Below are 22,432 nucleotides of genomic sequence, written 5' to 3'. Positions count from 1 at the left end.
TTTCTCTCGGTTTCTTTAATTCTCACCACCAGCATCGATATATTTAGGACAATAATCGTAGGCAACTGACATGCTAACCTGTAGGTTGTGATCAGTAAAGTGCTTGATGGGCAGTGGCAATAATGTTCATAATAATTGGATAGTGTTCCTTCAAAATTTGTAATTTCTTGAAGGAAAATTCTTTCCAATTGCATATAATGCAGGATATAAGCCCTTTTTAACGGTGCACTTCCCCCTCCAATGTAAATTTCTGAAGCTGCCACTGCTGATAGACATGGCTCAAGAAGCGCCTAGTATTTCTGCACTAATGCAAACTGTCAGTGTAAAATATTTATATCTCAGTCGTAACGAAGGGTTATAAGGTAGAAGATAGGTTTTTAATGCTCTCAACAATGTACAAATGAAAAAAAAGGTAATTTTTTCAAATGAAAAGCATTCGACATCAGATCCGAGCACTTAAAGTCAATAGAGCATTTTTATCCAAGTTTTTAAAATAACACTGAAACCCGGATTATCCGGATTATAATGCATTATGTTGTTTGTTTACATTTTTTACTTTCGAGATGACTACAGCCAGACTAATCAAAAACAACTCGGCCACAAGGGCAATAGTTCGTGACCAAGGTGTAAATATGACCATCTTCTGTGAACCCATCGTGTCCAAACCAGACACCCATTCGTCATACTTCCTTAATAATACCATGTCAAAACCCGTATTCGTGATTCTGTGAACCATACTTTAGAATTCTATCGATGTAAAAATCGTTGGCAACAATTCACTTTTCAAGTAAACATCTGTTTATTCTTAGTATTTATTATTACACGTAATTACTCAATCAAATCAATCATTCGACAATGGTCAAAAGTCTCGATGAATATCCTTGTGTTCTGTACTGTTGGTATCCCTTTCCGCATTGATTCTGATTGATGCCGGTTAGCACTTACATTTATTATGCTAGGATTGTATATTCATTTGATGTTTTCTGCTTCAGATTGTAAAATCACTTTAAAACGCTAACACACTTTATTGGCAATGTGACGTTTAAGGAAATATCAGCATTTCGTTATGATATAAGATTAATTAAACTTCAGATACCTGTGATGTGAGGTCATACCATAGAGTTATATATAGTTCTATATATATAACTATATGGGTCATACCATAGACATATGAGGTCTATAAAGGGGGACTGGCCGTAGGATATAGAGGATTATAAGTCTGAGTTGGACGGAAGTTTAGCTACCAGTCAGGCATAAGGCCGGGGAATAAGATAAATCAAGGTAAGATATTTCGCTGTATCAATACGTAATTACGTATAATATGGAGGCAGCATATAATCATTACATTAGGTGATGAGTGGCACATATATGTTCACTCTTTACTCCAAGGGCGACTCTCCCATACCCCTCTTGTCTTGTCTCATGATAAACCAGTGTTTATTTCCGGATTTCGATAACTAGATCAACGTTTCTCATATTTTTACATTGGTTTATCTATTCTATCTTATAAAAAAAAATACTCTTTCTATTTCTAATTGTTAAAATACCCAAAACGTCGTTGCTTCCATTAACCTGTCAATCAAGCGAATCAACACGTCAGCAATATACAAAACACAATGTTAAAACATGTAAGGGGGTGTGTCATAACTTTATTGGATCATAAAGATATTAGTGATGGCTGGATATATTGAACAACAATCATTAGATCTGAAAATATTCTTTGGTGAACCCATTTAAGCTTTGAAATGGATGTATGAATTTATTATTGAAGGGGAATAGCACGGATTTTGAAGGTATTAAAGATGAAGTGGTTTTAGCGAGACACAAAAATAGTTTGATAGGATTATCTACCATGATTTCAGGTAAGGCACATATTCCCAGCTAAGCTCCTTTTGATTCCGGCTAGCGGAACATAAAGCATTTGTTCCTCTACCCAGTGGCGTTTCCATAAAGAATTAAGTGGAGCGACCGAGTTTAGGTTGGGTTGGGGGCAATAGCTCCAGGCGTTTAAGAACTCAATGGTTTAGAATGTGAACTGAAATGTTTTATAATTAAATTTGATTTGGAAATCATTTTTTAGCTTAATGATTTGTCTTAACGTTAAAAAAAACGAATTTTTTTTATTATGTTCTACAAAATAATTAGAATTGGTTTATTTCGATTTTCTTTATGAATCCTTCACTTTGACCCATATTTCATGAGTAACCAACTCGGCAACGGCGGCAGAATGCGTCACCTATTTTCGTGTACAATGTTTAATTCGGCCGATAAAAAATGGTGACGTTTGGTAATAACTGAAATCCGCCATTTTGTATTTGTCAAAGTATACATTAATATATTTTACCATGCTTGAAACTACTGAATTCATTCTACAAGCGGATATTGTACAGAAAACCCATGTTTATCAAAACTAACTAATGCGGAGGTCGCTCATGTAAATTATTAATCCTTTCCGGAAATCCACGAATAATAGGTTTCCACGAAATTAGGTTACTTGACTGTACTAGTTCGGACGGGACAGTCTCATCTAGTCACCCCGAATCGCAGATGGCTAGCACCGCTACTGTGTATACCGCTACTGTGGAATACGACACTCTTGAATTACAACTGTCTTAACAATTTCACCCCCCTCCCCACCCCTTCCAATTGCACATTACACGGGGTTACCCCTCTTCAATTGCCCATCAGCTAGAGGATTGACGGACAGAAAACTCCATTGACTCGTTTCTGTTACAGGTTTGAGAAAACTTACGATTGCTTTGACTGTAGTCATCACGATTTTTGGTGTATATTTTATGTTCAATGGAGCTGATTTTTATAATCATTTTCATCAGTGAGTGACATTCATTTTAGCTTCATTTTAAACCCCGTAGAATGCTTCTGAATGTATTTATACGACTCTATCTTCATCATTTAGTGACCATTAACATTGAAATGACTTGATCGTGTGCAGCGCGGAAAAAAACAAGATTGAACCATTTGGACCATTCAGTGTGCATTATTATTATATTTAAAGTTTTTAAAGAGAGCTATACTTCAAGGGCTCAGAAAGGTGACGAAAGTCATACATGCATATGAAAGGTTATGTTCAAAAAACTTTGCCTCGGGTAATTTTTGATGGTTTAATGATACATCAATGACACTTACGCCATTAATACCCGAGGCATATTATTAACCATACCCCACACTATTGTTAGTATTTATTAAACTTACATAACGAATCAGATTAAAATATAATTCGTGGATTGCAAGAGTGGTCGCCTGTAAAGAAAAACGAAAATGAAACTCCAGAACTGTATTTAATCAGATTGGTTAAAAACGGTCTGAAAGTGTCGAGACAATAAATGAATCATCGAATTTCCCATTGGACAGTCCATAACATTGTACATCTGCTTTTGTTTAAGCAGGTCTATACATATATAGGGCGTAAAGCTTACATGTACCGTATAATTGTGTATACAATGCGCACCATATCTCACCCTCGAGCCACGAGTATATCGGTTACACACGCAAAAATGCTGTATTTTGTATAATTTCAGTCTACCAGAGAAGAAAGCTGAACAGACCGTTGTCCATTATAAAATCAAACCACGGAAACGCATAGTTTATAATTCTCCTAAACCAAATGGATGTCGACTTCAGGTCAATAGAATTCACTGTTTACAAAATCTCCAGAATCAAATTGGATTCAAACAGTGTAGAAATCCAGCATGTTCTTGTTTTCCGCTGGAAATCTTTGAAAAACAAACACCATCCACTCTATTGGGAACATTTCCTCCCATAACAGAACCTATGTTACCCATCGAAAAGGAACTTCAAGACGTTGAGCCTCTGATGGATATAGAAGAAACGTCGAGTGCCACTCTTTCAAATTTGGTTCTATTAGATTCTTCCAAAATCGTTAATGTCGGTGATATCATCAACGTTAGAGTCGACGCGAAGGACGGAGCGAGACGACAGCGGACCGTCGGTGCCGATTTCGTTCAAGTATGGATGCGATCTGTTAATGGGCCAAAGCAAGCAAGTAGTGCGGAAGTAGTCGACCTGAAAAACGGAAGTTACATAGCTACATTAAGAGCATTATGGGAAGGAGATTCTATAATCGTAGGAGCCTTGCCTTTTACAAGGGAGGAAAACGCTTTCTATATTCAAATGGGACGAGAATACAGATCTTTCAATTTTTATGTTGGACAATTTAGGAAAGAGGAACTGGAGGAATTTACTCTCTGTTCTGTGTTCTCTGTTATCCCTGGATATAATCTCCCCTGTAATTTCACAGAAATTAATTATGGTTTCGAATGGTATTGTGGAAAACCGGTCAATGTAAACCTGACGTGTAATGATTTTGTTTTCGCTAAAGACTACGATTTCGTTAATATTCCACTCACTTTAGCTCTGTACAACACTTTTGTCAGGTAGGTAATTAATCTATTTAATTTGCATTTACATTCCCATTATCTTCATTCTGAATAATCAATTTATAGGAGCCTATCGATATAATAATGACTGAATAAGCTAGTTATCAATTAATTAGAGACCTGTCATTAGAATACATAATATATAATTTCAAGTACTTTCAAAAACTAAATATAGAACACATATAAATGCGGTAACTTATCTTTACTACCTTTTAGGATGACCAATAATGCCAAAATGAGTTTTTACCTGGTCTAAAAACTATACAACATAATCCATCTCTAATCCACTAAAATCATTAAACTAAGTAATTTTGAATCACACTTAGGAACGTTTTTCAAGACTTACTTGAGTGATGCTTTAATGGATTTATCGTGTTATATAGGTACCCATTCTGTGATTATGGTATTTCGTATGGCCAAGTTTGAGATTTTGAATTTTATGTCCATTCGAAAAGGTAATATTCCTTAAAATTTCCTTCGTTACTCGTTTGCTTTTTGATATTTTGATGTCAAGGGAATTCTTGATGTTTTACCTTTTATTTTCAGATCTAACAGAAAGATCATGATTCCATCACGGATCAAGTTAAAAATAGAGTCAGGTATAATTATAAATATAAGCCCAGAAATATTGATGGGCTTTTTTCTGAAAAATATATTTTTAATATGCACCGAAAAATGGCATGGCTGGCTTCCAACCAGTGCCCTTCGGATCAGGGATGCATCAGCACATCAGTCGCCTCTTAGCCGTATAGAACTACAGCCAATGCTTTCATGATTTTGAAAAGAAAAATAGTGGGATATTTCTATTCGATTTCAGTGGTGATCGGATTACAATCTTCGAGCTATATGAAGTTGGTCACGTTAGTTTACACTATCTGTTGAAAATGATTGCTCACTGCTATCGTGTCACAATCTGAAACTATAGTTTTTCATGATAGTTTAGATTAATGATAGCTTGCTGCTATCGTGTCACAATTTTCTAGCTTGTTGGACAATATAGTTTAGATCAATGTTAGCTAACTGCTTTGTCACAATCTGCAGGCTAGTTTGACCAGCTAGCTACAGTTTAGATCAATGATGGCTAACTGCAATGTCACACTAGCTGCACGTTATCGCACATGATAGTTCCGATTAATGGTGGATCGCTGCTTTCGTGTCACAATCAGATAGATGCCAGATGGCTATATTAAATGATGTAAAGTGACAAAATTTCCATCTATATTTTCAGGTCGTACATCCCAGCCTCAAACAAACAGGATTGACTGTACCGAGTTACCCCGTCGTGAGACCTGGAATATGATACAACCCACTGGATATTTCAACGGAAATAAGTGGGAAAATATAAAATGCCACAATCCTGTGAACAAATTGAACTTTTTATCATGTTTTAAAGACACAACATTGATAGTGTTTGGAGATTCGACCATTCGTCAGTATTTCAGTTATATACGAAGTGCATTTAATTGTTACCAAACCACACCAACTTGGACAAAACTAGAATGGCACCAGGTATCCCATTGTCACGTTCCTCAGTACAATTTTAGCCTGACATGGGCAGTTCAAGAACTTCCCTTTACGGAGAGTTTTAAAGCGTCAGATGGGAAAATAAACTTGAAACCTGCAGCTGTTTTATTAAACGAGATACCGAGCTCCGGGCGCATTGTTTTCCTGATTCATTATTACGTTCATTTTATAAGACAACATTATTCATTATTTATTGACAGGATTCGATCTCTAAAAACTCCAATCCGAAATGCCTTAAAGAGAAATAAGGAAATACATATAGCAATCAAATCACCTCACGTATTTTATGTGTCTATCTGCCCAACGCAGTTCAGTATATTTCAAGGTAAACTTTATATGGATATATTAAAAAGAGAACTGGCCGAATTTCATGATAAAGTGTGGTTTTTAAACATCTGGGACATGAGTACAGCGTCCGAAAATTACGACATTCACCCGCCCGCAGAATTTGTGTGGGAAAATTTGCGGTTATTGGCAGGTCATGTGTGTAATAAATGATAATAAAATTATGTTGAAATATAAATATAGGTTATCTCCCTTAGTCCATAGAGTTATTAATTCCTTTATGATTGCCTCTATGATGAAGTCCTATATTTTTTTAATTCTTAGCATCGGCGGTATCCAACCTGAAAAATGCCTTAAAGCATCAACATCGCCCTTATCCACAGCCGCTCCCACCCTCCTCGCATATGACTCTCATAAACTAGGTTACGAATTCGGGTAATCCGGCACTGTGAAGAGACAGAAATAAAAAGCACTCTTCAGTATGTGTAGCGACCTTTCACTTGAGTGTACATTCGGAATTATATTATGTAAATATGATAGATTAAGACTGACCCATTTCACCGTTATATAATACAGGCCTTATATCACGTTTTAAACTTACACAGAGTGCACTTCGGCAATTCTCGACAGTTTCCGTAAGCTGAATCTGACCCAGTAATGAATGGTGAATTCCGTTGTGTCTTCTTGGGTGAGACTCTTTGCGAATTAAATATAGTCCTTAAATTTACCGTGGGAGATAATTCTGACACTTACATAATGCATTTAATGCTATATTGTAACTATTGGTTATCCAATGATACATTTTATTATCAGTTGAATACATAAACAGATTGTTTTTCAGACATTAAATTTTATGTTCATTTTGAGGTAGAATTCATTTAAATGAATTCAAATGAGATCTTCTTGTGTGTGTAGGCTATATCAGTCGCTACTGGTTCGTTAGTGCAGCATTCCTGTTTCTAAATCTCCGGTTGAAGTCTGTGGTTCTTTGAAAATTTCTTCAAATTTGTTCTTTCTGAAAAACAGTCTAATTAAAATTTGACCAAATTTTCGTTCTTTTTTTGTTAGCTTTTATTTTTAATATAGCCACTTCTGTTAGGGTCTAATGACTGGTCAAACACTTGTCAAAATAACCTTTTGGCCTAACCCTGCTTTAGCCAATCAAATTTCTGTCTAGTCAGAGAGTGAAGAGATTGGATTGCAGCAGATGCTCATAATAGGTCAAAAAATTAATTTGACGAATGTTTAAGAGGCCAATCTTTAGACAGATGAAAGTTGATGTAATTTTAATAATAGTGGTTCTTAGACTAAGAGGAAGAATTATCCTTTTAGTGAGGCGATAAATACTGTGTGACCAGCTACCCCACGAAGATAACAGTCATAACCACCTCAGTCATGTCGGTGTTTAAAGTCGTGGACACAAAGGGAAGGTTTTTTACTACTATTGAGAAAGATGGCTGTCGATTTCCAAACAAGAATTTGAGATCTGTACAGAATTTTACTAATTTTAAGTTGCGAAAGGATGATGTTCTGATATGTGCATATATGAAATCTGGTGAGTAGCCTTCTGTATTGTTTGAAAACGTATATATAAATATGATATACTACCTACTTTTCTAGATACTTGTACACTGAAAGGCAAAAGAAACGTCATAGCTGTGTATCATGTATATATATATATAAATATGTATATGAATTGAATATGGATCAAATAACAACTTGTTCTCTCGAAAATGGATTAAAAGTGTTTCATTTTACCAAGAATTGATGACAACCCTTGTTACTTATATACACAATTAAATATATATATATATATATATTCAAATTCTTATATAATATGTTAGTTACATCTAGACTTAAAGGCAACAAAAAGAGTTTTTTTTACACCTATGTAACTAATTATAAGGGAACTAGGTTGTAGGGAAAATGGGATGTAAGAGGGAGAAGTGCCAGTTTGCCTTTCGATATAGATAATGCAATATCACTAAAGAAACCTAAAACTTCAACAAGGTTAATACACGGTCGTGCTTAGTGCTAAGTGTTTGTGAACAACAACAACGATAACATGAAATATATGGCCTACATTATACTACATAATGTAGTAATAGGCCTACAATCAAACAAGCAGTGCCATTTCATTGTAAGAAAATGAAAGTAGGGGATCCTGTCATACTACGATATGTTATTGAGAAGTGCAAATTAATGAATCTTTAATGAAAAGTTGTATCAAGTATTTATTATTGTTGACAACTCTGATTGTTAATAATCTCATCAGCTAGTGGTTAAAAGGGGGCCAAGGTTCAGCTTGTATGGCTGTAAACCTGAATTATGCACGCCAATGTTATACAAATAATTTGTTATCAAAAAAGCTTTAAACTTAATATTTGTAAAAATGTAAATTTTGTTTTGTCTCAAGAAATTAAGAATTTGAATTGTATGCATTTATTCTATGCTGTTATAGGACCCCTTTAGATCGTCTTAACAATGTAAAGCCTTAAGAAGTCAATTCAATTACTTGACATAAATTATTAAGCACTTTCGTATCTTCGGAGATACAGCTATTTGATTGGATTATTCACTAGCAAATACAGTTAATAAGAGCCTTTGACTGAAAGACTGTGAACAATTATGGCTGCTTGTGTAAGATCTTGTCTAGCCTCTATCACACATTCTTCTCTTCGTCTTCGTACAAAATGTTTCTCAAATCTTTGTATAATTGACCGAGTCTACAGTGGCTATTGACGGTAATGTGAAATATTACTTGGAATAATTCGGCGATTATGACAATGTCTTTGAATTTTAATTCTTTGCTCGAGAAATAGATAAATATACAATCCGCGGATGAAGATAAAAAAAAAAAATTACTATGTGACTCAACAAGTCATTCCAGTCATCGAAATTTTTCATGGGGGAGGGGCCAACATTTCTTAGAAGTGGGGGGGGGGATGTTTCTTAGCTGCGGGCATGTTTGGATGACTATGGACATTATTGCCTTATATTTATTCCCTCCATGGTTACAGGAACCCATTGCTTGTAGGAACATTTATTATTTTACCAAAGAAAACATTGATTGTATGAGCAGGGACCCGCTTAGAGAATCGTATTTCTTTTTTTTCTATTTTGATGACAACAACTTTCGTTGAAAGGAAACATTATTTTATTATTATTTATTTCCTCTGTAATTTTGTAGGAACCTATGGGTCGTGGAAAAAATATTTATTATATTATACCCATGTAATTGGACGTGTAAGTTGTGTCAGAAGTATTTAATTGTCATGTAGACAAATTTATGGTCATTATGGACTTTAACTCCTTGCTTAATACAATAAATCTGCTTCTTGCATTTTGGCTGATTTTTTTGGTCAAGCATGAATTGATCCGGTTGTGTCTCATGATTTTTACCATTATAGCAGTAGAAAAGTAGACTATTCCCACTCTTTTCAAAACACCTGATGGTACTTCTCTGGGGAGGAGACGAGGAGTCTACTTCCATACAACTTTTACTCCCGATTTTGCCATTCTTTGGACGAGATTGTTGATATTATTTCTATTTCCAGGTACCCATTGGTTATGGGAGATATGTCGAATGTTAGTGGCGGGTACCACCGAAGTGAAGATTGTCGAAAAGGAGAGTCAGATGATAGAACTAGCAAACCATGATGATTTGGATAAGGACCCATCACCAAGGTTCATTAATACTCATGCTAGATTTGATCTGCTACCAAACGACTTCTGGAAATTTCGTAATAAAATAATCTACATCCGCCGCAATCCCAAAGCTGTGGCTGTCTCCTTCTACAATCATACTAAAACGGTGTATGAATATGACGGAGAGTGGAATGATTTCTTCAAACTATTTGTAGATGGAGTAGGTACGTTATACCTCCTCGCTCCAGCAAATTTCTTGCTTACATAGTTAGTTCCTTTGTCCATTTTCACAATGGCCATATACGTTGACTGCAACGGTTCACTTTCTAGTTCGCGGTCAGCGATTTGAATGAATTATACACCAGCCAATGTAGCTAACCAGAGCCTTCGATTACATGCGTCATATTGTTTTTACAGTCTTTCTGTCAAGGGCTCAGATTGGCTGTTTTCGCTAGCGTACAATTCAATCCTAAACTTTCACCTAAACAATAAAAAGGGCCATTGCAGTCAAGGTGTAAGATGTAGAGTATCTTCAATGACCCATTTACTGCCATACCTTGACCATTGTGAAGATGAGCTTTGCTTTGTCCCCATTTCACTAGGTTGTGTAAGATAACGAACTGGATTGGCTACTTGTCATCTCTTTTAAAGAGTTACCTCACAGATTTTGGGTTTGCCATCTTTTCAGCATCTTCACAATGTCAAGCTTTTACGAACTGCGTATTATACCTTGATTGCAATAGCCACCATTTTAAATATATTTGATTGTACGCTATCAAATGTTCTGAATGTTGTATTGTAGTCGATAATGGTTCATGGTTTGAATACGTATTACAATGGGAAAGAATTATAAAGCATTCTACAGAAGATAGAATTCTGGACATTGCTTATGAAGATGTCAAAGAGGTAGGCCTTATAAAATACATTTCAAAATTTGAAATAGACATTGATATCAAGGGAGTTAACAAAGGAATGGTCTTTCTCTGTGAATTTAAATACCATTTGTCGGAACCTTGGATAGAAAACAATCAAGTACTAACGATCCGAACCGCAAAACGGAACTCGAAATCCAAAATAACACTTCTGCGTTTTCCCCCACAAAATCACGCTCAAAGATCTTTTCGACTGGCAGACAGAATGGCTTATAGAACTCAGCAGGTTTCATGCATCAATATACACCCGTTTCACTTATTACTACAGGATATCAGAGACTTGTACGTGTCGGACAATATAGTAGGCATATCGCTAATTAAATACCAATCCTTTGTACAGAACGAAAGATGTCACAGTATATTTCAATCTCCTACAGGTTGACTCCATTTTCCTTAAGCAACGTTACATGATCAGCATATCATAAGATCTGTAGCGGTAGACATGCTTTTAATTTAAACGCAGGATTACTCGGTAAAAAGTAGAATGCTGAAACAACGATTTTTCAGTGGAGGTTGCATTTAGATGTCCATATCCAGCGATTTGTCAGGTTCTTCCAGTTTGTTACTAGATCTAGCGAGTCGTTAAAAATCGAGTTACCCGCAGATTCTGTCAGTCATTTGAATGGATTAAGATACCAATTTCTTTTTCAGGACCCATTGCGAGAAATTCGTAGGATCTGTGAATTTCTAGAGATTACAACAAGTGAAGACTTAATGAAAGATATTATAGATCATTGTGATTTTAAAAAACTGAAGAAAAGAAAGGAAAATTTTTCAATAACCAAAGATGGAAATTTGTCACTTTATCGTAAAGGTTGGTTCCGTATAGCACATATTGACTTTAAGATATTTTCAAATTTTTGAACTATTTCAGTCCGTCTCCCTATTGACGCTCTTAAAGTAATTATCTTAAAGGGACAACGACACTTTTTTGGGGGTGAAGGGGGGAGGGGTTGATTTGAGTCTTGAATCTGTAAATAGTCCCATAATTCCTTCAAAATATCTCAAACTATGAATATTTTTTCCTATTTATATAGATGCATTTCTAGAAAAATTAAAACAGAACCTAAAAAACATGTTAATCAGAGTTTCACGCTATGCGATTTTCAGACAAGTAGAGATCTTCGCACGACTGGACTATTCTACCCTATTCTATTCTAAGGTTTCATAAAAATTCAGATCTACCTCTACCTCTATTTATTCCCTATACATGTAGATCTAATGTAAAATAATGTGTATTTGTAGGTGAGGTAGCAGATTGGAAAAACTGGTTCACGGTGGCACAGAATGAATATTTTGATGAAGTTTACAAGAGGAGGATGATTGGATCAAAACTACAATTTAAATACCAATGAATGTGTCGTGATTTAAATACTAATTATGAATGTTATATAGAGTGACGTCAACGAACGATTTGTCATTTGTCAATCCTTGTAAAAACGATTGCCAAAAAACTATTAATTTCGTTGAATATTATTTCCAAGGCTCACAAAAAGAGTTTTATTTTCTAAGATGACATGAAATGGGAGGCGAATATTGCCGTCACCCATGTCGGTCCGTCCGTTCGTCCGTCCACAATTGCTTGTGAACACTCTACAAGACACAATTCTTAACGCATTTTGACAAAACTTGGTATGAGTGTTCGTAATCACCCAAGGATTACCATATTGAAAATCAGAAGAATCGAAAAATATTAAGTATGAGTTATTGCCCTTGTTCTTGAAAACGCGTGAAATTTTTAGCTCGTAAACACTCTAGAAGGCACAATTCTTGATGAATTTTGACGAAACCTGTCATGAGTGTTTGTTATCAACCAAGGTTAAAGTTAAACCCTATTGAAAATCAGAAAAATCGAAAAAATATTAAGTATGAATTATTGCCTTTGTTCTTGAAAACAAGTTCAATTTTTTAAACACTCTAGAAGGGACAATTCTTGACAGATTTTGACGAAACTTGGTGTGTGTGTTCGTAATCACCCAAGGATGAACCATATTGAAAATCAGAAGAATCGTAAAATATTAAGTATGAGTTATTGCCCTTGTTCTTGAAAATGCGTTCAATTTTTAGCTTGTAAACACTCTAGAAGGGACAATTCTTGACAGATTTTGACGAAACTTGGTGTAGTTCAGTCATACCGCCATTTATGTCATGTCTCCGGTTCCATCAAAGGTTTTTTTGGGGCGAAACTGATTTAGCATCGGCCATTTAAAACTGCGTGTGCAGCCAAAAGTTCAAATGTCACACAGTCACGTGATACTAACAAAACGAACGTTACGGTGATCCCAACACTAATTTACAATCATCTTAAAAGTAATTCAATATTATGTTAGAGAAAACGCCTCTTTGGAGGTGTGGAAAATCCCCATTTAACAGGGTCTTTTTCTTCTGACTCTACTACAGCTGACAACTGTCAAAATATCCATCAGGGTCTGTAATAGAGGCAGATGTTTCGGAATAAGAGACCGTTGAGCTTTTGAGACTTAGATATTTGGTGTAAACGCACAAAACTTTATATAGTGATAGACACATTCAATGAAGTCAATCTAACGGCAACAGGTAACAGGCAACCTTTTTATCTGCAACTTCTTTCAACCCTCAACCTCTAGCAACCTACTTGAGATGTTCACACAGGGCAACCTTCTTCAACCAAAGAGGTTGAAACAAATTGAAAGATATTGTCATATTGAATTGAAATATTGTCAATTTGGGAGGGATTCACTAAAACAAAAGACTGAAATGGTTGAAGAGGCTGGATGTATAGCTGCATCTCTCATTATCTTGCTGGATGAGAAGAGATGGCAAGAAATGAAAATCCACCGAAATCCATCTATGTGAACTGAATATATTTGCATGGAATCCAAGATGGCCGCCAAATCACATTGATATTATCTAAATCGGTATGTAGCACGCTTAATATTTTAGACTAATAGAGCCAAATATCATGAATGTACGAGCATAGATATAGCTTTTTTATACACAACTTTTGTTGATGGTAATAAAATGATAAAACAGAATATGATGTCATAGGGCCCATTGTCAATAATCGCATTGAGTGACTCAAAACCGGATCACCTACATATCTATTAGACCATTTAACTCCCACAAATTCCGACCAATTCGGTTCCATTGACTCTCAATGAAATCAGGCAGGATCATCAGACACAAACTTTCCTTAAGAACACCCTGATCTGGTGTGTACTGGCCTGACAGGTTTCCCTCAGCTCGAATAGAGCTCATCAGGGGCAAGTGTGAATTCTTCACCTCAGTTTGAATGCAAAGGCCCATTTCGATTAATGCGAATGCATTACCAACAATGTGGAAGCGATTTGCGACACCTACAATGCGGAGGCGACCTATGCCGAAGGGATACCTACAATACGGAAGGGATATCTACAATGCGAAAGGATACCTGCAATGCAAAGCGATGGCTACAATACAGAAGAGATACCTACAATACGGAATAATAAAACCCAAGTTAGTTAGAATAATCCAAATAATCCGCAACTGCAAAACAATACTAGATATCCTTAAAAAAAAAAAAAACATTTTGGCAATGCGGTGCATACAAAACGGTGGCGATTCCTACTATGCGAAAGCGATGCCTACAATGCCTAGTTGAAACAGATTGCAGACCATGTTTAGACAGGCAACCTCTTTCAACATTTTTGGTTTCCGGTTTGTGATTTGGTTGCCGGTTGAAACCTGCTGCATGTGATGTTGCGCGAAAACGAACAAAGATTAGTTTATTCGTTAACTTACACCTCCGCCTGTGTTTTCTGACTACTTTTACTTGCTGTTCAAATATAAGATTCCCTTGTTTTTGTGAGGAATTTCGAGGTATCTAATGTTTTAATTGACTTGTTGAAGTTGTATTGCCTTACCGGTTTAAACAGTATTATTGATTGGATGGCATAAATTATGACAGCTGTGGATGCTATTGGGTCTAAATTCCATAGACCACGATGTACAGATGAAGTTCATCGATCATGGTAAATGGATCACCAGCAAAAACAAGAAACGAAACATAAACATCTTAATCATATTTACATCAAAACTTTACAAACCACTTTGTGCTGCATTAGTCTCTGAAACCTAACAATTAGGGTACTGCATACCTTCAGCAAAATAGCCACCTTCCCTACAAAAATCTACAATTTTTCTAAACTGGTCGTATCTGTAAAAAGGGTAGCATATTTAGAATAAAAACACCATTGCGCTATGAATTGTCTCAAAAATTAAATTGTAACTAAACTTAATATTAAAGGACTGTATTATTTAAATCATAAATCACTTTCTGAGGTTTGCCTTGATTTAATTAAATAAGCCAGGTTACCCTCATCCCTATCTCGATATCTCATTCTAAACTTAACTTTAATACCCCTACCCACCTAATTCTAAACCACGCTACCCTCACCCTACCGTAATATATTATTCAGCTATATGATACCACCCCTTAAATAATCCCACCCCATAGTTCTAAACCAGGCTACTCTCACCTCTACCTTAATATTTAATTCTTAACTTTAACAACCATACGGCAGCATCCCTTTCATAATACCACGCCCCAACACCGGCAAACACACATATTTTACTGAAATTTGGAACGGCGCAAATCGATAATATCAGTGTCCCTGATACGGATAGAAAACCTGTCCCATTAAAACCCCCTCTCCAGAATTCTAAACAAAACTACCCCCACCCTTACCTTAATATCTAAGGACAATCTAATTCCAACCTCCCTTAAACACTAATTCCTTAAAACTACCCTCATCCCAACCTTAATAAATTACGGCACCCTCCCTTTAATCTTAAAATGCTTTAATACAATTCGCGCCAAGTTCAGTCCTGGGGTGATAAGTTATTGAACTGAACACTTCTAAAGTTAAACTTGCTTCGTTAGCATTGTCCTAATCTCTGAAAGCAATTATGAAATCATTACATAAAAGACACGTGAATAATATTATGGATATGCTAAACGCGTGCCCTCGATAAAACACAAGTGCTTCGAATGCATTTCTATTTATAAATAACCAATGAATGTTTAGATACCCCACTTTCGTTTTATTTAATCACATGGCCGACATCAAGTTTGTGAAATTGTGTCTATGATTTGAGTACGATCGCTGAAAACTTTCTCCTTTTATTCTTATTAATTGTAAATACATCCTGTCCATTAAAAACTAATTGTAGGCGTTTTTCTAACACTAGATCAGACATCAAAACGTACTTATTGTTGCCTGCTTGTAGTTGACGTAGGATTAAGGCGATATATTTACGTAAGTAACAATTTACGTCTTTTTAGTGAAAAGCAAATTTTACCTACATAATACTTACGTAAATATTTATACTTACGCACCTTAGTGAAAGATTTCCCCAAATGAACACTGGCGAATGTGTAATTTTTAAAATACTAGATAATTGTATCCATACACTATAGTCATAGAAAAAATCAAAATAAAAGTTTAGTATGACTAAATGAAATGAGCGATTCAACGTATGCAACTGGGCGTTTATATGCCGTCACTATCATAAAGACCTTAGATATAAGCAGAGTTTTCGATAATCACGTCTTAAAATGCCCAGTTTTACTGAAAAAAAACACAAACGTCTGACTGCAGATTGGAATGGTGCCAATCGATGCTTTCAGTGTCTCTGTTTCTATTCCACAAAAGCAGTTGCTTTCATGTCTCAAATCAAGATTTTGAATTAAGAAAATGACATACCTTCCTCTGAATATTTTCCTAAAAAGTATCCAATATTATGTCACTCGTTCCAAAATTGTGATTTGTCACCGTTTAATCCATTGTTTTCAGAGAAATATCCAAAATTATCCAACATCATCAAGATGATACACTATTCACAGATATCATCTCAATGTATTGAAATAGCCCAAAAGCATCCAGAATAATACAGAACATCAAAAAAAGTCATAATTCATAGTCACATTCTCAACTCATACAATGCCGCTATGAAGTAGAAATCCCGCCAAGAAATACAAATTCTGTAGTCATGCAAACGATAACTTCCACTCCTCCCATTCTTTGATTGACAATTTGAATTTCAGCCAATCAGCAGCCAGAATTCTACATCCATGTGCTCTACGTGTCAACTCTTCCCGCCAGAAATTGTTTACAGTTTCTGATGGTTAGAAACTGTCACCTTCTCGTCAATTTCTTGAAAGTTGATAAATTATTAGAGGAAATGATCCACGGAATTTCGGCATAGCTGGTTGACTGAAATTTGAAAAGAAATGCTGGACATAAATTTTCTTTGTAAAATCTAAAATCTGTTTAACAAATCTTTTAATAACTGCATAAAGGATTATTTTACAAAATTGGCAAGGGAAAGAATTGCTAAACTGGCATGTTTGTTGTGTAAATTACGCGGGAGGGGACCTTTAATTCTGAACAGAACTCATAACATGATTTCTAAATTCGTACCAAAAATTACCTCAAAACTTAAAGTTTTACTGTTACGATAAAAATTCACCTTTTCCAAGTTTTAGGCCTTAATGAGACTACATTCTAATTAATGAATTAAAAATGTACTGAAAAGCCTCTTGATTCTACGATAAATTCTTGGACGAAAAGGTGTAAAAGAGATAAAATTGCATTTGAACAGAGTAGACCACAGTAGATTTAAAGTAGTGGATCATGTACAAATATGCCCATATTCGATATGCGGTTAATGAAACGAGAACCCTTTTTAATTGATCTTCAATTTTGATCACATAGATCTACCTACCTACAATGTTATGTGAAAAACGGTTGTAGCCGTACAGAGCTATGTCAATTTCAATTACAGGGGTAAATATCTCACTAGGGCGGTTGACGGAGAATATACTTGTCAATAAAATATTGACAAATTTCCTGTTTTACTTGTCTGCGGTGCAGATGCAATTTAACAACGCTATTTGGTTGAGTACAATAGAAGGGTGAATACAAGGAATCTTGATTAAAATATTAATATCGGAAATCATTACTTATTGTTTGACATTTCAAGTCTTGAAAAAGATTCTTCCAAATAAACAAGTTCGAAAGGAAAATAATACAATATAGGAAAATAACAAATCGATTTCTAATAATTAAAGGTATCTTAACTCTTAGGATGACCAAAAATTGAAACGTTTAAACTTGGCCAAAATGAGTCTTTGTTCATCAGCCTTTGTTCATTACTTTGTGTTATAATCATACAACAGAATCTCTCTATAATCCAATAAATCCATAAAACTAAGTAAATATTCATTAAACTAAGTAATTTTGAAACATGCTAAGAAGAGTGTTTCAATAATTTTTTAGGTTAGTGGATGTATCGTCTTATATATAGCAATTATTTTCTTTGGTCATTGCACCTGGTATATATACACTGTATATATATATATAAACTGATGAATATATAGACTTATTGACCAAGTTTGAGATTTTAAATTCTCATTCTTTTCTAAGAGGTAGTATTCCTTCAATAAATATATTTACATATAAGACAAATTTTAAAGGCAAGAACGAAGTTGTTAGAAGCTACAAGAACTTTAGAGCGATACAGGTCGACAGTGGTACAAACAAAATTCTTAACAATGGCAACTAATTTAAGGAGCGGATCAAATAAAATAGTATTTTATTTCGCAGTAATTATGTCAATTGGTATTAATTGTAATGGAAACCAATGTTTTAAACCAGCAACTGATGTACCATTATCAGACAACTTGAGAATGAACACTGATTCGTTTCTTACTCGTCCGTCTTTAGGACCTGTTGATTGTGTCAGAACATGTAAATTACATTCATTGTGTAATTTTGTGAATTATAACAAACATACACTAGATTGTTCACTTCTGGCAATAAATGGAGATTTGGTTTCCGACTATGATCATATTCATATTGCTGTTATAAAGTGGAATGATAATATGCTTGACGGATGTAAACACCACCAATGTCCTAATAATACAATGTGCAAGGCAAATGATCATGTTGGATATGAATGTCAAACAATAGGATGTAACGCAATATACGTTAATAATATCAACCATACGTCCTTTTCCCGTAAACCATTATGGAACTTTGGTGAGACGGTAGAATATGCCTGTACGAGGGGTTATTTTACAGCAGATAATGCTACTTGTTTAACATCGGGGATGTGGAGTTCTTTTACTTGTCAAAGATATTTACAATGTGGTGATAATGATGTCTGTTCTGTGGTGGAAAATAAACATTACTGGATTTACTTTAACGAAACTCAAAAACTACACAAAATATATTGTGATAATGGTGCATCTTTAACGCTTTTGGAATACAATACGGCGACGACACCTGCAGTCATTCGAGGTGTGGGTTCCTGCGCTTTAATTTTCGACATTATGAAAGGTCAAGGGTACACAGATTTTCAAAAGGTGAGACTCAAATTGTTTCCTGTACACATCAAAACTTATCTTCTCCCGTTCACCAATTCAACATACACACCACAATATTATGGACATGCCACAGACTGTTATGCCGGAAACAACAGTCATGAATGTGGTGTTCTTGGTAAATTTATCATCAATACTCAGGGTACTGGGTTAAGAATTAAACCATCGATAAATTGGAAGACATATGGTTTCAACGGAGTCATTGCCAACATCACCCGCTCCTATGATGGTAATTATATAGAGGGATATTGCGGTGGTCAGTGTGGAGGATGTGAACCCGACGGCAAACTTTACCTAGAGGCAGACCCCAACTATACTCCGCCATTCGAATCTGCAGAGTTACCAATTTGCAGATATCCACACGGGTTATAGATGAGTATAACGGTCAAAAACCAGTCGAAAAATTCGATTTATATATTGTCCTGGATACATTACCAGAAACGTAGAAAGATAGAGAAATACCACTGTTAAAGTAGTGCTCGATACATCAAATGTAGAATGATTTAGAAATACTACTGTTAAAATAGTGCCCAATATAATATAGAATGATATAGAAATACCTCTGTGAAAGTAGTGCTCAATACATCAAATTTTAATGTAGAATGATATAGAAATACCACTGTTTAAATAGTGCTCAATACATCAAATTTTAATGTAGAATGATATAGAAATACCACTGTTTAAATAGTGCTCAATACATCAATTGTAGAGTGATATTGAAATACTACTGTTAAAATAGTGCTCAATACATCAATTGTAGAATGATTTAGAAATACCACTGTTAAAATAGTGCTCGATACATCAATTGTAGAATGATTTAGAAATACCACTGTTAAAATAGTGCTCAATACATCAATTGTAGAATGATTTAGAAATACCACTGTTAAAATAGTGCTCGATACATCAATTGTAGAATGATTTAGAAATACCACTGTTAAAATAGTGCTCAATACATCAATTGTAGAGTGATTTAGAAATACCACTGTTAAAATAGTGCTCAATACATCAATTGTAGAGCGATATAGAAATACCACTGTTAAAATAGTGCTCGATACATCAATTGTAGAATGATTTAGAAATACCACTGTCAAATTAGTGCTCAATACATCAATTGTAGAACAATAAAGAAATACCACTGTTAAAATAGTGCTCAATACATCAGATATAGAAATACCACTTAAAGAATAGTGCTGGATAAAATAGGGCTTAATACATACATCAATTGTAGAGTGATATAGAAAAAATATGTGCACATATTGTAATACTGTCGGCTATTTGACGTTGTTGATTTTTAATTACAATTTGAAACGTTATAGGCTATAGATACTGAATGTCGTATTATATTCTGTGCCATGTTTGTACCTTGTTATGGAATTCTTTTACAAAGCCTTAGTAGTTTTAGTACACGTTAGTTATTACACATATTTTACGTGTTCCAAAATACACTTCTATCAACTTTTCTTTGTTAAAACTGTAGCTTACAAGTCATCATTGAAGGATGGAGTAACTAAAAGTGCATTAATGGGGATAAGATGAAGAGAAAGTTACAGTTTATTACAATTATGCAGATTTTATATCTTGCGATATATCGGGTTACCTTTCACTTCAAGATTTGTCATAAAGTATCGAAGCTAAGGTCAAAATATTTTGACCTCTTAATTATAGATAAGCGTCATAGGTTTTTAACTTTGCAATGGCAGCATTTTTTAAAATTGAGCCAGATTTATCGGGCTATCATTACTGGTGATCCCGCTTGTAAATCGGGAATGACGATAAAACTCATACAGATTATATATGATGTATGGTACTAACAAACAGGGCAGAAAAAAAATCAGAACTGGAAATGACACATGAGCCGTTATCATCAAGTCAGAATTTTCGCCATTTTTTTCTTAGATTTCCATCTGATAATATGATTTTGGTGTCTCAAAGCCTTGTAATGCCTAGATCACATATTCACGGATCATCTCATTGGCTCTACTTCGGATTAAATCTCACGGAAAACCCCGGAAATGCCAATTTCCTTAGTCCGATTCGGATGTTCAACAGTGTGACTTTTGGAAAAACAGATTAATACAGTTTTAAAATGGACTAAAACGAATCAGTACGTTCTAAAACGGTTTATTAAGGACATACTACGGTAAATTGATTCGTGAACATGTTCAAAAATTATCACGGATATACAAGTACATGTACTACTACTATGACCACGAATGATGCCGGATTGTATCCGTAGCTAAACCGTTAAATCTGCGGATGTGTGATCTAGCCAAAACTCTACTCTATCTAACTATCTAAGGTGAAATAATACGTTATCTTGTTGACGATATAAATTGTTGTAATGTTGTGTACAATAAAACTATGGAGTTATATACCATAAAATTGTGTTCCGTTATTTAATGTGTTCTCCACCCCTAAATGTCCCAAAAGTGACATTAATACATTACACCGGAAGTGGATTAGCTGTTTGACTGTGCCGATATGTTTTCTGTTGTTATCTGTTTTACCAGAACCAGAAATTTCAAATCAATTGGACAAATCTCCGAGAATACATTTTTATTCCATAGTGTTCTATGGTTGTGCAAACAAATTTCGATTTATAAAAGTCATGAATTCCGTTTTGCTGTACCTGTTACGTGTACCAGGAAATATGCTCCCGATAAATCGATATTCCACTTTCTTATTATGTTAAAAACAAAATATAACAAAAAAATATTTTGAATGAAAGGAGTTGAATTTTGAAAAATTCTAAGAAAGCAGAGAGTAAAAGTATGATTCAACGGGAATTTTTCTCATAAAAAGGCTATTTTTCAATTGCATCTTTACAACAGACTTAAAAATTCTATTTTTCAATACGTACAGGAATTAAATAATGCCAGATACAATGTTAAGGCGAACAAGAGTAGATTTAACCTTCTCAATTTTAACAATTCGTAGACTGAACTACTGTGCGTACTGTACGATGCCAGGAGTGAGTCTTGCCAAGAACGGCACATTAATGTCATATTTCACAATATCACAAGCCCCAGAGCTACCTATTACCTTCCATGCACTGCCACAATACTCTATCATCGCCATAGATGAACATACTAGAAACGGCTAGAGAAAACTAAAGATGTGTCGAGCAGAAAAAAAAGAATGGGTAACAACTTAAAATTTATTCCAAGCTAATAATACCGAATAATTACTTCAATTCCCAATTTTATGCGTTATTTTGCACC

At 35.0% G+C, this 22,432-nt stretch overlaps 3 protein-coding genes across 3 annotated transcripts; all 3 read left to right on the top strand.

Annotated features, from left to right (window-relative positions):
- Window positions 1-400: 400 nt before the first annotated feature.
- On the top strand, window positions 401-6,440 carry LOTGIDRAFT_172517 (hypothetical protein; the record flags this gene model as incomplete). Its single annotated transcript, XM_009049406.1, has 6 exons — window positions 401-412; window positions 1,772-1,862; window positions 2,737-2,833; window positions 3,540-4,415; window positions 4,965-5,017; window positions 5,647-6,440. The coding sequence occupies 6 exons, from the start codon at window positions 401-403 to the stop codon at window positions 6,438-6,440; spliced, it is 1,923 nt and encodes a 640-aa protein (XP_009047654.1).
- A 1,182-nt stretch (window positions 6,441-7,622) lies between these two features.
- On the top strand, window positions 7,623-12,162 carry LOTGIDRAFT_139283 (hypothetical protein; the record flags this gene model as incomplete). Its single annotated transcript, XM_009049405.1, has 5 exons — window positions 7,623-7,782; window positions 9,785-10,099; window positions 10,678-10,781; window positions 11,459-11,630; window positions 12,062-12,162. The coding sequence occupies 5 exons, from the start codon at window positions 7,623-7,625 to the stop codon at window positions 12,160-12,162; spliced, it is 852 nt and encodes a 283-aa protein (XP_009047653.1).
- Window positions 12,163-18,380: 6,218 nt separating this feature from the next.
- On the top strand, window positions 18,381-19,583 carry LOTGIDRAFT_172515 (hypothetical protein; the record flags this gene model as incomplete). The annotated part of the gene is made up of 1 exon (XM_009049404.1): window positions 18,381-19,583. The coding sequence occupies one exon, from the start codon at window positions 18,381-18,383 to the stop codon at window positions 19,581-19,583; it is 1,203 nt and encodes a 400-aa protein (XP_009047652.1).
- Window positions 19,584-22,432: the final 2,849 nt, after the last annotated feature.

This window comes from Lottia gigantea, assembly GCF_000327385.1.
Source record: "Lottia gigantea unplaced genomic scaffold LOTGIsca_135, whole genome shotgun sequence".
Classification (NCBI taxonomy): domain Eukaryota; kingdom Metazoa; phylum Mollusca; class Gastropoda; family Lottiidae; genus Lottia; species Lottia gigantea.
The sequence above is the reverse complement of the archived record's forward strand: the minus strand, read 5'-3'. Positions and strand labels throughout refer to the sequence as shown.